The sequence below is a fragment of the Carettochelys insculpta genome, chromosome 5 (assembly GCF_033958435.1).
Source record: "Carettochelys insculpta isolate YL-2023 chromosome 5, ASM3395843v1, whole genome shotgun sequence".
In the NCBI taxonomy this organism is placed as follows: Eukaryota; Metazoa; Chordata; order Testudines; family Carettochelyidae; genus Carettochelys; species Carettochelys insculpta.
This window is the reverse complement of record NC_134141.1, coordinates 28,311,340-28,326,478: the sequence shown is the minus strand read 5'-3', so window position 1 is coordinate 28,326,478 and position 15,139 is coordinate 28,311,340. Positions and strand designations below refer to the sequence as shown.

The 15,139-nt window shown below is 42.9% G+C and overlaps 1 protein-coding gene across 2 annotated transcripts in view; it reads right to left on the bottom strand.

Annotated features, from left to right (window-relative positions):
• The window catches only part of SLC1A1 (solute carrier family 1 member 1), a 59,560-nt gene extending 47,997 nt beyond the window's left edge, over positions 1-11,563 (bottom strand). For both annotated transcript variants that reach the window (XM_074994853.1, XM_074994855.1), the window contains exon 1: positions 11,482-11,563. In XM_074994853.1, the coding sequence (XP_074850954.1) occupies positions 11,482-11,557 (76 nt within the window). In that variant the 5' untranslated portion in view covers positions 11,558-11,563. The remainder of the gene's footprint in view (positions 1-11,481) is intronic.
• Between the last annotated feature and the right edge of the window lie 3,576 nt (positions 11,564-15,139).

Genomic DNA, 15,139 nt, shown 5'->3' with positions numbered 1-15,139 from the left:
GTGGCGCCTGCCTGGGGCAGCAGCAAGTAGGGTGCTGCAGGGGGTGCAGCAAGGGGTAGAGGAGTGTGATGCAGAATTATATTGGGAGAGCCTACAAGGTGATGCAATAAAACCTACTTGGGCTGAGGTGGAGAGGGGCGGTAGATAGGGAACCATGGGAAGCGGAACAAGGGGCAGCCAAGGAGCACAAGGCAGAGCAATACGAGGAGGGAGCATGAGGGGGTGCAAGCCTTATGGGGTCTGGGGGGGCAGTGCAATGGGGGCTGCACTGCAATGGTGGCAATGCAATGAAGGCTGCACTGTAATGGGGAGCAGTACAGGCCCCAAGGGCCCAGGCGTGGTGCAAAGGGGGGCTGCCCTGCAGTGTGGGTAACACAAGACCCAAAGAGTCTGAAAATGGGGAGACACACAGTGCAATGGGGGATTGCAGTGTAAACCACAGAGTGTCTCAGAAGGAAGTGCACAAAAATTGGGGAGGGGGGCAGTGTAAACTGGAGGCAAGGGGTCTAAGAAGGGGAGTGGAGGGTAATGTTTCTCTCTCAGTGGAAATGAACGGAAATCTCCTTTCCAGACTTTGGACAACAGCCACGAGCTGTGAGATCCTGACCTGGTCTCTCTCTCCATCGCCCCTTCCCTTACTGGGGGTCACCCAGTCCCACCCAGTGCCCCTTTTCTCTCTCCCTGCTTCTTCTATTCAGGAAAAAAAATGATGGATTGCAATGTCTTCTATGGCCCACTGAAAAGGGGTGGCGAAAGGGGAATCTCCAACCTCCATATGGGGCAGGGGAGGGGTTTCACTGTGTTGTACCCATCCTGAACAAAGGTGAGAGGGGAATGCATAAAATCAGCCAAAGCGTCATTCGAACCTGGTCACAATGATTGACAAAGCAAACCCTGTACAATGGAAATGTTCCAACTTAAGTACACCCTTAATGACATAACACCGGGGATGATCCACTGGCAAGCTGGTAGTGATCAGTTTATCTCAGCCCTAATCTTTATTCTCTGAGTCTGTACAGCTCCATCCCCCACAGATACCACTTCTATAAATTAACTCTTGCGGTTGTTCCTTCCAGCCACAAGTCTCAAAGCCCATTCATTCATCCATGTTGGTAACTCATTACTTTCCTGTGTGGTAGGTTATCCTCATTTTTGGAGATGATGAAACTGACAGCACAGAGAGTACAAAGCTAGCCATAGAATGCAGGTGCCCTGACACCCAGCTTTGCATCTCTACTTCAAAACCATCTGTCCCTTCTTTATTCAAGATGTTTTGGCTTTTGTCCTTGGTTTGCTTTTATCATCATTGTTTTCTATTGCTTTTTTCTCCTCACTGCTAGGTGTGTCTTTTCTCAAATTTTATGAACTTTTAATAAAATTATAAAACAATAAAGTTCATTAAGTATTAAATTTTCAATTAAAATTAAATTCAAACAAGACCTGATATTATAAAATATACCTAAAACATAATCTTTAATAATAAATCATTATGACTTTCCAATGGAAGAACATTTTTTTTGGTCACCCTGAAAGCCATCGGTTTTTGTTTGTGTGGCCCTCAGTAGGCTTTGAGTTTGACAGGCCTGCTTTACGGCATAGTTATTTAGGGCCAAGTTCATTCATAATATAACTCCACTGAAGTCAATGGGTCACACTGGAGATCTATATTTGCTCTTTGTATAGATCAAACACAACCTGAAAATAGAACATAAATAATGCATTCCTACAGACAGCCAAATAAGATATCTGTAACCACAAAATAATAAACACTTTGCTTTTATGATAAAATAATTTCAAATATAATCTGAAAATCATGCTTATTTCCCAACAATTAGATCTCCCTGCTTCCCCTAATGAGCCCATGTAGCAGGGTCAGGATAACAACTCTAGTGACCTGTGGGTTTCAGATCTCTGTTTTTGTTCTAAAAATCTAATGATGTTTGCTGAGATTTTTTTTAAATTTGTTTTGGTAATAATTTCTTCTTACTTACTAGGACTATAGAGGTGACACAATAAGTTGGGTGTTCTCAAGCATATTTCCTCCATCTTTCAGTCTAAAGGATACAAACTTATCAGCTTTGAGTTACTCACCATCTGTCTCTTCTTTCCATCTCACTTTACACCCCTTCATTGGAGAATCTCCTCCACTCACATGGCTTCAACAATCACTTACCCACTACTGACCAGCAAATCAACTAGTCCTCTCCTACACAGAGCAGTGCAAAAATATTTGAACCTCCTTTCAGTGAAAAACATACTAAAGCTTTTTGGGAATTTAAATGAGTTTGGTTTTTTTTTAATAAAACTGTCCGTGTTTTTTTTTTTTTTAAAAATCTCTAACCAAAAATAAAAAAAAATTCATCTGACAAGTTCTAGATGAACTATATTGATTTTTCTTTTGGAAGTGATTTTTATTTATAAATTTTCTTTAATGTAATGAAAAACAATGAAAATAGTAAAAGCTCAAAATTGAAACAAAAAACTTCATTTAATTCTGAATGATTTCTAACTTTTATTTTGGCTGTAACAGTTGAAATAAAAGATTGGAAAGAGTGAAAGGTTGAACACACAAGAGAGTGTCATATAAAGAAACTATTATTTTGCAACTAATCAAGATAACAGTGTTGGGAAATCAAAGAAATGACCTAGAAATGGAGTTCTGATTAAGCAAGATCTGGTTGCTTGTAATTCCTAAAGGTATGGAGATAAGAGGAATGTTTGTTTTGCAATATATTGTGAAAGTGTTAGGGTTGGATACTTTGTAATCTTTGCAAATAGACATGATGTGCTACACTCTCTCTCTCAAGAAGACAACTAGTAAGTATGGAGTGTACAGTACTTGGAATGAGGAACAACTTAAAAATGAATTGGACTCAGTGTGCCATGTTATCATATGTGTTAGAGCTCTGCCTTTTAGTATTTAGAAACACACACACACAAAAAAAGGCATGAGAATATATGTAACTCATCATGGGAGGTGTTATCTGCAAGGATCAGATGCAAGAATGCTACAGATGCCACAGTGTTCCTGAGAAAGGGGAAGATTAGCACTGCAATTATTACCTGTCATTAGCCTCGATTGGTGTATTATCTGTGTTTACTGGGGTATATGGACAAAAGAATTTTTTATATTTTTGTGGAATGGAAAAATAGCACAAGGAGTCCTGCAGAGGTTCTTTTAAACAGAAAGAAATTAGTGGTAGAAAATGTTTTACTGGTGGTCTTATTTTGGGGAAGGTGGGAATGATCCATCCATTTCAGAGGCTTTTCTCCATTTGGAGAAAAGACACCTCAAAATCATCCCTTCCAAATATCCCTTAATTGAAAAATTCTTATGAAATTTTGTACTGTGTTTGTAACCTGTATGTCCAAATTCTCAACCCCACATCAGTATGAACTGCACATGTGGACCTGGGCCCAAAGTTTCACATACAAAACTAATTCACATGAGAAGTGGTGGAATATTTTAATTTTCAAATGAATGAACAAACCTTGCTTTTAGAAAAGTTTTAGAACTTGCTGATAGGTAGCAAAGGAACTGAGTTTAACTTCAATTATCTTTGCTTTTGTTCTGTAGATAAATTTCTAGTCTGAGATTGCTTGTCGAACCACATCACTAGCATGAAGCTTTCCGACAAAACCATCAACAGGGCTGGTCTGTTATACAGATAGATACTGTCTTGTAACTTACAGAATAGATTTTGTCTTTCTTTGCTATTATGTACAAAGGAATTGGATTGAGTTGTACTGAATTTTGGAGAAGAAAAAGGAGGCAACGATCACACCTGTTTAAAAAGGTACTACTACTGGGTGAGTGACACTTAGGCTGTCTAAACTGCAGGCTTCTGTTGGGAGCCCAGAAGTCTTCCGACAGAAGCCTGCCACTTCAGGAACATTATGACGACATCATGGTCATGCTCATTCCATGAAGAAGAAAGGATGTCTTGGCTGAGGGGGATTTTCCTGACGTTTGCCGCCATGTGAACAGGCCAAATGTCGGGAAAGCCTCTTTGGGCAGAACTGTCCACAGGAGATATGCAAATGAGTTGCACAATTTGTGTATCTGTTGTCAACAGTTCTCAGCAATCTGGGCATAGCCTTAGTGTCACAGCAGGAAAAACCTGATGCCTCTCATTAAATATCCAGACTAATAGTTGACTCAGGATGTCTGGTTTGCATTCATTAAAAATTCAAATTAATAGAAGATGTATTTAGAGAAAGGAAGTGAATACCAGATATTTAATGGGAAACCACCATTACCACAAACCTATCAGAGGGTCATTCATTTGCTTCATCATAATCTTTTTGTTTTGTCCTAGTGATAAAAATAAGAACAGTTTTGTTTTCACAAATATGTTCCTAAAGATGATTCATCCTTTTCATTTTTATACAATTCATGCTGTGTTTTGCAAGTATACAAAAAAGGTAAAAGGAGGAAAGAGGCATAGCCAAGATAAAGGGGTACCCAGAAATAACATAACAAGGAAAAAGAAATTGCAAATACAGTAACCACCCCCCCCCGATGTACGCAATTTTGACTCGTTCTTAACTTGCATTAACACAAGTCGAAATCCTGGAGTTCCCAGGGGCTGGGGCCTGTTGGGAGCGCAGCTCCTCTGCCAGCTCTCTGCTTCAGCCCCCAGCTCCCCTCATCTGAGAGAGCTGGGAGACAGACCAGCACGGTGGCAAAGCTCTCTGCCCACCAGCCTCCCACATCTGGGGGGAAGCCAGGTGGGCAGACAGCCACAGTGGCATGGCTTCTCCCGGGCTCCCCACCACTGGTCTAGCACTGGTCAGTTTCCTGGATCCCACAAGCCCAGAAGAGCCGAGAGCCAGGCTGCCACCTGGTTCCCAGCTCCTCCCGACTTGCATGAAATTTGAGTTATGCGAGGTTGCCAAAGAATGCAACCCTCATGTAACTGGGGGTCTACTGTATCGAGACCTTAATATTTTTTTCAGAACAGTGTTTTGTTTTACATACATCTCTCTGAAGCAGAAAAGTTTATCAAACCAAGCCTAAACAAATTACAATTATTTCAGATATTTCAGGCCAAATTTACATCTGAAGCTGCTGGCCCAAAGGAGTTCTATGTGCTCCCTGTGATCTGCAGACATGAAGGATGTCTTCCATCTCAAGGGGAAAGATCAGGTGGCTATCAAATGACAGATGCCATAGTAGATGTTCTGCTACTGTCTCTTGCCTCGTGGCAGTTGCTCTCATAGGAACCACATCAGTGGGCTCCCCAAGAATGCTCACTATTTCTCCAGTTGTTCTAACACAGACACAGGAGAATTGTAAAGTGCTAGTGCTAGTATGCTGTGAAATGTAACTGTAAAAAAGTCATTTTATTACTCCACTCATTTGCTTCCTGGTCATGTTCAGGACCTCTGCTCACTTGAATGGTAAAAATAAATTGATATTTTTATTTTTGTTAACCTGCAGAGACAACATGGTTAGAGAGAGCCTGATGGAATCTTTCTGTACTTGTGCATCATCCAGAGATTTGACAATTAAGTTTCCACCGGAGGGCACAAATTCTTATTCATTTGCAACTCCAAAGAAGACAATGTGGTTGTTCAGGGGTCAGATTTTGGACTGTAGAATTTTTATTAACAGTGGAAATGTATGTGTCCAGAAGTATGTCTACATTGCAAAAATAATTTGTTCTTAACTTGGGTTAAAATAATGGTGTTTCCATGCCTTCAGTGCTTTTAACTCAGGTTAAAGACTTGACTTCAACTGCAGGCTCCCCTATAGGCTTTAACTCAAGCAGCTGATCTGAGTTGAAAGCTGAGTTGCTGTTCCTTCACTGCTATTTCAATTTGATTTTGTGACCGGTGTCTGCCGCACACTGGCTCTACAAGGGTTAAAAATCAGTCTAGGGAGGCTGAGTGGCAGAAGCAGCTAATTTTGCTGATTGGTAGGCAGTTACAGGTGGGACTGCATCTACTTAGGGCACAGCTGACCCTGATAAAAGGACAGGGGCTGGGGGAGGGAATCTGTTTTCCTACAAGGCTGCACAGCTAGCAACAGGAATGGTCTTGTTACATCTGGCAGGCTTGAGAGCCTGGGAGGAGAGAATCTGGGGGAGCTAAAGGTGCTGAGGTAACCAAGGGAAGAAGGTGGTGGTAGACTGGTATTGGGGGCAGTGAGAAGCTGTCATTAAAGGGTCCCTGGGCTGAGGCCCATAGTGAATGGGCTTGGCCCTACTCCCCTCCTTGCCTCTTGCCAGTGATGAAGGTGGCCAAGATAGACTGTAGTTTGCCTCTGGAATCAGACAATAGACTGACTGCAGTGGGCCCTGAGGAAAGTGACAGGACAGTGGGTTACTGCTCCCCCTCGGAGAGGGGAGAGTAAAAATGCAGGGGCTCAGAGAGAGAGCTGTGCCCCAAGGCAGAATCTGTGGATCAGAACTGATGTGGGTCCGGACAGGGAACAGAACAGAAGTGATGATGATGAGACATCACCAGTCAAGGGTACATTGGGAGGTCCACAGAGCTAATTCCTGGGATGACCACCAGGAGGTGTTGTTGCAGTGAGTCAAGGCTGTGACAGGTTCTGTGAGTCAAGTCAAGAATATATTTTTGTGGTGAGAGCAGTGTAGATATATCCAAGAATGACCTTGCAAGATTTATTGACTGATTGGTTTATTTACTCTTTAAACTGTGATCAGAGAAAATGTGACTTGCCTGCTGTTGTGAGACAATATGGACGATATTTTCAGGAACACTTAGCACCAGCCTAATTCTGCTCCCACCAAAGTTCCTGGGAGTTTTGTCACTGATTTCAAGAGGAATGGAGTTAGACCAATGCTTAGTACTTTTGAAAATTCCACAGATCTTCCTGTGCCATTTTTCACAGTTTTCAGACAACACCACAACTTTATAGGGGCCAAATGTATGAGGATATTCCACATTAACAGTTCCACTTGCTATCTGGAAAGGAGGAGGAAAAAGCGGGGCAAAGTCTTGCTAAACAGAGGCTGACAAACAGACAAGTCTCACCTGTCTTTTAAAAATAAAACGCTAGAGAGTGAGTGGGGATGGGGAGGAAAGCATTTTTCCTATTATGGGGTAGTCCTCGTCTATCAAGAGAGCAGTGACTAGGACAGCTGCATGACACCATCTGAAAAACCCCCACAGAGCTTTCAAATCCTTTTTAAATGAAGAAAACAGATGACTTTTACTTGACTGTGGCTCCACCCTTACCATTAGGCTATGCAGTGAGGGTTAGACCAGGTGTGGGAAGCATTCATGGCAGAAAGATTCCTTCCCTTGATCGGGCTCTGTGATCAAAATGCATAAGGCTATATCTTCATTGTTGGTTACTACTTTTCCTACATAAGTGTCCTGCTACTAATTCAGTATCTATGTCCTTCTGGGCTTGCTCAACTCATTAGCCATGGATGTATATAACTACAGCAAGACCTTCAATGATTAAATATGTAATATTCTGACTAAATTTTGAAGTGTTCTGTTTAGCTTTAAAGCTTGTCTCTCTCACCAACAGAAGCTGTTCCAATAAAAGATACTACACACCTCACTCAACTTGTGTCTCTATTAAACTAGCAGCTTTTGTAAGAAAATCTAGCAGATATAATTACACCAAGAGACAGAGTCTTGTACTTTTGGCAATGGGATTTTTACATTGTTTTCATAACTCAACATATTCAATGGAAGGCAGTCATGGTAGTATTTTTACTTTGAAGAAAGGATGTGTTTCTCCTCAAAAATTTAGGCAAACTCTTTTTTTCCTCCCACACCTTTTCAACATGATTTCCCTGCTTTTAACACACTTTAATTTATTTCTACTAGCATCAAGCCTAGCTTGTGACTGGACCATGTTCATTGAAGTCAGTGACCAAATTCCTATTATCTCCAGTGTTTCTGGATCAGGCCTCCAATGAGCTTATTCTTCTACTGTCTCTCACATGGAGACATCTTTTGGGCTACCTGAACCAGCAAGTCACAATTTAGTTTTGCTTTAACTCTAGCAGGATTCCATGTTTCTGGCTAACAAGTACTTGGCGGAAAAGCATGTTTTCTCTCTGCATTCTTCTCTGTTTCCATGGTGACTGACTCAACTGCCATCTTCCCATCTCTCTACTATTTCTGTTCCCTCTTATTAGGCTGCCTTCTCTTCCTCTGCTTCGTCAGCTCTTCCTCCCCTCCCTGATCTATTTTGTTTTTTTCCCCACTGCTGTGTCTCCCTGCGTACCATGGACAGCTCCTGTTTCCCTCAGCCCTAACACACCCCATTCCCAGCTCTTTAACCCCAGCCATGTGTTTTGGCCTTTGATCATCACCTTTCTTCACATGTGGTGACTGTAAGAAAAGTTGAATGTGGTGGCCACTAAGAAAAAACAGTTCTGAACAAAAATCCTTTTTAAAAAATTCCCTATTCTTACACTTCAGTTAATGTAGATGGATGTGTGCACGGGTATGAGACTGCCAAATGCTTTCTGCATAACTCTTAAACCACAGATCATAAATCTCTTTTCAGATTGTAAAAAATGAAAATCAAAAGTACCTAAGATGGGGTCTTAAAAATGAAAAGCTCAGGAAGATAATTAAATGTTTCCCTTATTATAAGTGAGGACCAGAAAACCCCACCAGAAGCTTTGAAACTTCTTGTATTTGTTTTTAATCACCAGAGATAAGTGATAGTATTACTCAATTTCCTTATTGGTGATTGGCAAAAACTGTATCAAACAACAATAAAATCTTTGAGCATCTGAGCATTCCACCAGATAATTTATGAATTAAACATTCTTCTGAGTAATTTGCAGTAGTTTTCACGCACATCTATTACCATATATATAGTTTTCTATAAAATCCAGGTATGTTTCTATCAGCAAAATGATTTTTGAATAACATTCTCCTCCTCATGGGATGTTATAATCCTACTTCTAACTACCCATCTTTAAAGAAAGAAGTTATTTCCTAACTAAATTGTGTACTCTAGTATGCAGAAAACCAGCAGGCTTACAATTTGAAATTTACGGAGATTTGATATATTGCATGAAATTAAATTGTTGTGATAAGGGTTTCAATGATGTAGTATATGATAACTTGTATCAGCACCAAGAAAAATTAAAATATAGCAGATATGCAGCCTGCTGTATCAGGCAACTTTGTTCCCTAATGTTAAGTAATTAATCTGAAATAATCAACTGCAAAGAACATAGGGTAGAAAATGTAAATAACAAAACAATGGAAACAAAATATCTGTGCAGGAGGAAAATGGTAAAGGATACTGACCTCCTCTAAAAAGTTATACTATCCAGAAAAAAATGGGTTGGAGATATGACTTGGACATATTATATTTCATGCAAAAAATATCTTTAAAACCTGAACAACAAACCCGCCACTCTGGTCACATTCTCTCATTTGCAGAAATTGATGCCATTTTTCCCTCAGGGTAACTATTCTTCCCTGCCATCATGCCATGCAGTGACTTTTACTCCAGGTGAAGAGAGCATTCATAGCAGAATGATCCTTTCCTTTGATAGGGCTCCGTGGCCCAAATGCATAGGCCTATTTTTTCCATTGTCATTTGCTCCATTTCACAGATGGGTGGCCTACCATTAACTCAGCATGTATGGCCTTCTCACCACATGGCTGTATTCTATTGCTGCAAACCCTTAATCGATTAAATATGTAACATTCCTATTAAATTGTGAAGAAATGCTCTGTTTAGCTTTAAAGCAGATACTACACCTCCCCCTCCTTGTCTTTTTTTTATTAAATTAGTAATATTTATAAGAAAATCTAGTACATGTTATTACACCAAAATACAGAGTCTTGTATTCTTGGCAATAGGCTTTTTCACACCGTTTAAAACCACTTGACAGGGAACTAAATGGCACATGGGGTTGGTAACAAAAAGCCGAATTTCTCAGCTGCAGGAAGCAGGCACAAACTAAGCATCAGAGATCACCAAAAGGTCAGTGATCTGTGACCTGGATAGGCAGATGTCCAAATACATGAAACACCACCATTTGCATCTTTGTTGATAGCCTCAGCCTATTGTCCAGAAATTGAATGCACCATGGAGAATGAACTCCTCTCTTTATAGAAGTCTCTCTTGTTCAGAATTAGGGCACCCTAACAAGTCTACGTGTGGAAGCATCTTGCAGTAATAGAGCCTGTACTGCACGTGTGGTGTGTACAATCAAATGACTTCAATTTTTCAGGGTCTTCCAGTCTGATACCCCTAATTAGCATTATCTTCACATGATATTTTAAAATCTCTAGTGATAGAGCATGTATATTTATGGCTTTTTCATGTAAGACTGGAAAAAAATAAGAGGCCTATTTATATTATTATTATTCAAAGTTTGTGGCAGACAAGACCTAAAAGGGACAGATAAATATAGTATCAAAATTTAGGGCTGTCTATAGTACTGCTTTCTCCCTATTTCCTCCTATGGCTATAACAGGAAGTAGTTTATTTAACTTGTTGAAAATAGAAGTTTTGCAAAAGCAGAACAGTAAAATTCATGCAGCAGATTTATTTTCATAGCAGAATGATTATCTCATGTCTTTTACGCCAAAAAACAGTTTGGCCAATAACAAAGCCACTATTTTGGAAAAGAAAATATGTTTATGTGGTCTATCACCAATTTGTCTCAAATTATTAAGATTCTGACATTAAAAGGTCTTAATATTTTATAAGAAGCGGATTGGCTATATAAGTCATTTACACTTCTAACAATCTACCTCACAAGCTTTCAAGTAAATGACATGACGAATGAATTATTTAGCAAATCCCCACTGAGGGGCTTGATTTTATTTATTTTACAGGGAAGCGAGCTGAAGCTGAAAGAGAGCTTTCCCACGTGAGCCTGAATAGTTACAGTGAAAGAACTCTCCATCTTGGAGAAGAGGGTGGGGGAGAGAAGGTGTCCCTGCTGCACGCCAGCGGAGAGAATTAAAGCAGCCATGTGTCTGTGCCTGACATTCGGGGTGTTCTTTTAGGGCCTTGATCTTCTTCCAGCCCTAGCGTACGCAAAGCTCCCTGGGTCTGAGCAAGGTTTGGGCGCAGGATAGGGCTCCCGGGCAGCAGCGCTATAGAAATGATCTCGACCATGACCGGCATGCCAGCACTGGGCATAGAAGACGGTAATCGGATTGTTCACCCCCGCCCGGACGTGCCGCGCCCGGTTAAAGTGTGGGGCTGATTATTTCGCAGCGGTTCCCACGGAGACGTGCGGCAGAAAGCCCCAAAGGAAGGTACTGCGGGGGAGGGGGGCACCCACAGGACTGGGAGCCCCCGAGGCCGCCTGGATGAGTCACCCCCGCCCCTGGGAAGCCCACAAGGGGGAGCCGGGGTTAGGATGAGGCAGCAGAGATGGCGGAGTGGGGCCGGGGTCCCCGCTGGGCCGCGGAACTCACCCCCTGCCTCCCCGCGTGGCTGGAAGCTGCACGCTCCGCACCCCCCGGGCCGCAGCTCCCTCGGCCGCGCCCGGCCCCACTCACCCAGCACCACGGCGACGACGGTGCTGATCAGCAGCCAGTTGTTCCGCAGGAAGCGCTGGCAGTTGCCGCCCGCCATCGCGGCGGCGGCGGAGGCTGAGGTGAGCTCGGATGCTGCCGTCGGCGCGCTGAGCTGCGCGAGTGTCTGGGCTGGCGGCTCGGCGCCTCTGGCGGCGGCCGCTGCGCTCTGCGGCTCCCATGCGCGGGAGGAGGGGTGTGGGGTGGAGGCAGGGGAGAGACGCACCTGGCCGCGTCCGAGGCACATCCGCGTGTGCCTGTCTCGTCCGCCGCGCGCCCATCGCGCGCCCTCTGATGTGCGGGGATGGTGGCCGCGGAGTCTCTTCTGCCCCGTCCGCCCCGCGCCCACCGCGCGCCCTCTGACGTGCGGGGATGGTGGCCGCGGAGTCTCTTCTGCCCCGTCCGCCCTCTGGCGGGCGGGGGGAGGCTCGGGGTCTCTTCTGCCCGCGCGGGGCCTGGGGGTGGGGGGCCGAGGGTGCTGACACAGACTAGGACTCTTCTGGCAAAAGAGGACCGGCCTCATTCTCCCCAGGGGAGCAGATGGGGTAACTTGGGCACCTGCCCAGGGTCATGCAGCTCGCGTGGCTTCCTATGGGTCGGTAGAGCCCCTCTTTGTCTCCCCCTGCCCAGCTGTCAGTTATACAGACTGGCAGGGGAAGTTGGGGCTGCCCAGTGAGAAGTTGTCTTTGGGGCCTCCTGGCCCCATGGTCTCCTCCACTCGCCAATCTTGCCACTTCCTCCACCTCCTTCCTGAACTCAGAAGCCCATGCCACCCCTGGGCTTTGCATGTACATTGGCTGTCCTGGGAAGAAAAATAGGGGGATGTCTCATAGGCCATTTTGTGGAGCTGGGCTAGGGGAAAACAGAGAACATTTCCCTAAAGCTGGCTTGCTGTGTCTCAGGGTATGTTTGCACAGCCATTGGGCACATGCTGGCCCTTGCCAGCTGACTCCAGCTCCTGGGGCTGGGCAAAGGGGCAGGAGCCTGGACTCCATGCTCTTGTGAGATGGGAGGATACCAGGGTGGGAATTCCAGACCAAGCACTAAATATACACTATAATTAAAAGATGGGCCAGTCATTCATGTCTCACTGCAGTGTAGCTATAACCCAAGAGTCAGACCCAGCCTAGTGACATAAAAGTGATTACACAAGTTTTGGCTGTAGAACACCTCTGGTGACCAAGTAGTAGTAGCTGTTCCATACACTGCACTCTATTAACAATGGCACTCCTGCCTTCAATTGTCTTCAGTGGAGGCACCAGAGGCAGAGAGGAGCATTCCAGACTCAGGCAAAGTTATTGTGTATACTAGACATGCACAGTATCCCCTGTCTTTGAGTGGGTGGAGCTTTTCCTTTACCTCTGCTCCTGGTGTAACTGTTTCTTATCTATGGAATGCTTCACTGAGTAAAGACATTTTCCAATTATGGTGAAATATGTTGCTCCGTCATTTGCATCAGAAAAGTATGAGGAAGAGAAAGGAAAATAGCCATAAAACTTTCTAATGGGGTTTTATCCCAGTAAGTTTAAAAATGAGAAGTCTGAAGAAACACTATTCACTTTCTCACATGATATGTTGGCACTGTAATAGAAAAAAAGGGCAATTCTGTCTCATGTACTAATATGATACCATGCCTGGTACAGATATGGGAAGGCCTCCTCTAATATATATTTGTAAATATATGAGTTCTGGCTTGGTTTTTCCAATTTTGTTTAAATCATTTGGTAAGTATAGGAACGTAGTAGTTGCTGCTATCAAGCTGCATCGTCTCATGATTAACTGTAGGTGCAGAATGTGAGGTGGCAAATTACTACTATTCTTGTTATTTGCTTACATTACACATTGTAATTTACAAACTTTCCCAGTATAAATTTTGGATGATTTACTAAATGTAAACAGTGCATAAGGGGAAGAGGGGCAAGGCTGAGCTTATGCCACGTGCCAATGACAATTGGCTCACGTGCCACTCATGCCAGGGGTTGCTGACCACTGGTCGAAACACTTAATGTGTTCTTATAATGCTAGTGTCTATTTTAAAATACTAATACATAGGTAAGCCAGAATGGTTTCCAGCTATGCATTTGTCAGCGTCCATTGAGGCCTGGGGTCCTTGGCATGACCTGGTACCAGAAGTGTTGGAACTATTTTTATAGCAGAAGAACTGAGAGATAGTATTAACAACTGTAAACCCTGTATATGATGGAAACCATTTCAAGACAGTGAGTGCAGCAGCACTCCTATTTCCAGCACCTATGCTGGCAATCATCTTTCAGCCTCACACCCTGCTGAATGACACTGGAGAAGAGCAGGTATCTGTCTTGTCTCCTATCCGGGAGGAAGCTGTTTATCCCCATTTGACCTTAGATTTTCAAGTATAATGTAATTAAGTATCCATATTTCCTCATATATAATCCACATGTGTCACAATAATACGAGTCACCATTTTGTCCTAAGCGTACAGAAAAAACCTCTTGCTACACTTTCATAATACAATAATATCGTGTAAATTGATTCAATTGCTTACCAGCTGAGGTTCAGTGTCCCTATGCGTATAAACTAGTGTAGGGTATGAATATGGAGCTGTTTAGTGTCACACAAACAAAAACAAATAAGATCTTGTAAATATGTCATTACTTTTTTGTTTATGTTCATGAAAAAAATGGACATATTGAAGGGAGTCCATAGGATAGTAACAAAAATATGAGGTTTAGAAAATAGTACTTATGAGGAAATGTTGATAGAATTGGGCTAGTTTAGTCCAAAGAAGAGAAGTGGGAACTGGACAGGACATAACGAATTTTCAAATATTTAAAAACTTGTTACGAAAGGGAAGCAGTTCAAGTGTTCTCCATCTCAGGCAAGGCTGGGATAAAAGTAATTGATTTAGGCTGTAACAAGGAAGATTTAGAGAACAACAAGAAGTCTTGTGGCATCTTATAGACTAACAGATATTTTGGAGCATAAGCTTTCGTGAGCAAAGACCCGCTCCATCAGATTTAGGTTAAATATTAGGAAAATGTTTCCTAACTATAAAGGTCCTTAAACACTGAAACTGGTTACCTAGGGAAGTTTTGAAATCCCCTTCACCAGATGTTTTAAAGAACAGATTAGACACACAGCTCTCAGGGAAAACCTTAATCCTGGGTGGACTAGAACAGAGTTTCTTAACAACCAGTCTGTGGAGTGGCGCTGGTCCCTGAGATTTCCATGACACAGTTTAGGAACACAGTAAGATAGTCCCTGGCATCAAAAGGGCTCAGAAATACTGAACTAGATGACCTCTTGAGGTCATTTTCAGCCCTACATTTCTATGGTTTCTATGAATCTGTGAAAAGTGCACAGGCATAAGTCCTAGTTGTTAGGATACTAACCTGGGATTGAGGTGAGCCAGGTTCAGCTCCCAGCTTTGCCACGAACTTCCTGTGTGATCCTGAGCAAGTCATTTAGCTTCTCTGAAGCTTAGTTCATCATCAGCAAAATGGAGATAGAAGTACTTCGCTTCTCAGGAGTGTTTAGATAAATGCCTTAAAGATTCTGAGGTGCTCAGGTACTGCCATGATGGGTGCTATGTAAGTATGTAAGATCGATGGCACCAGAAACAATTGAGTCTTCTTGCTAATTCAGATCTTGCACTGTCTCTGCC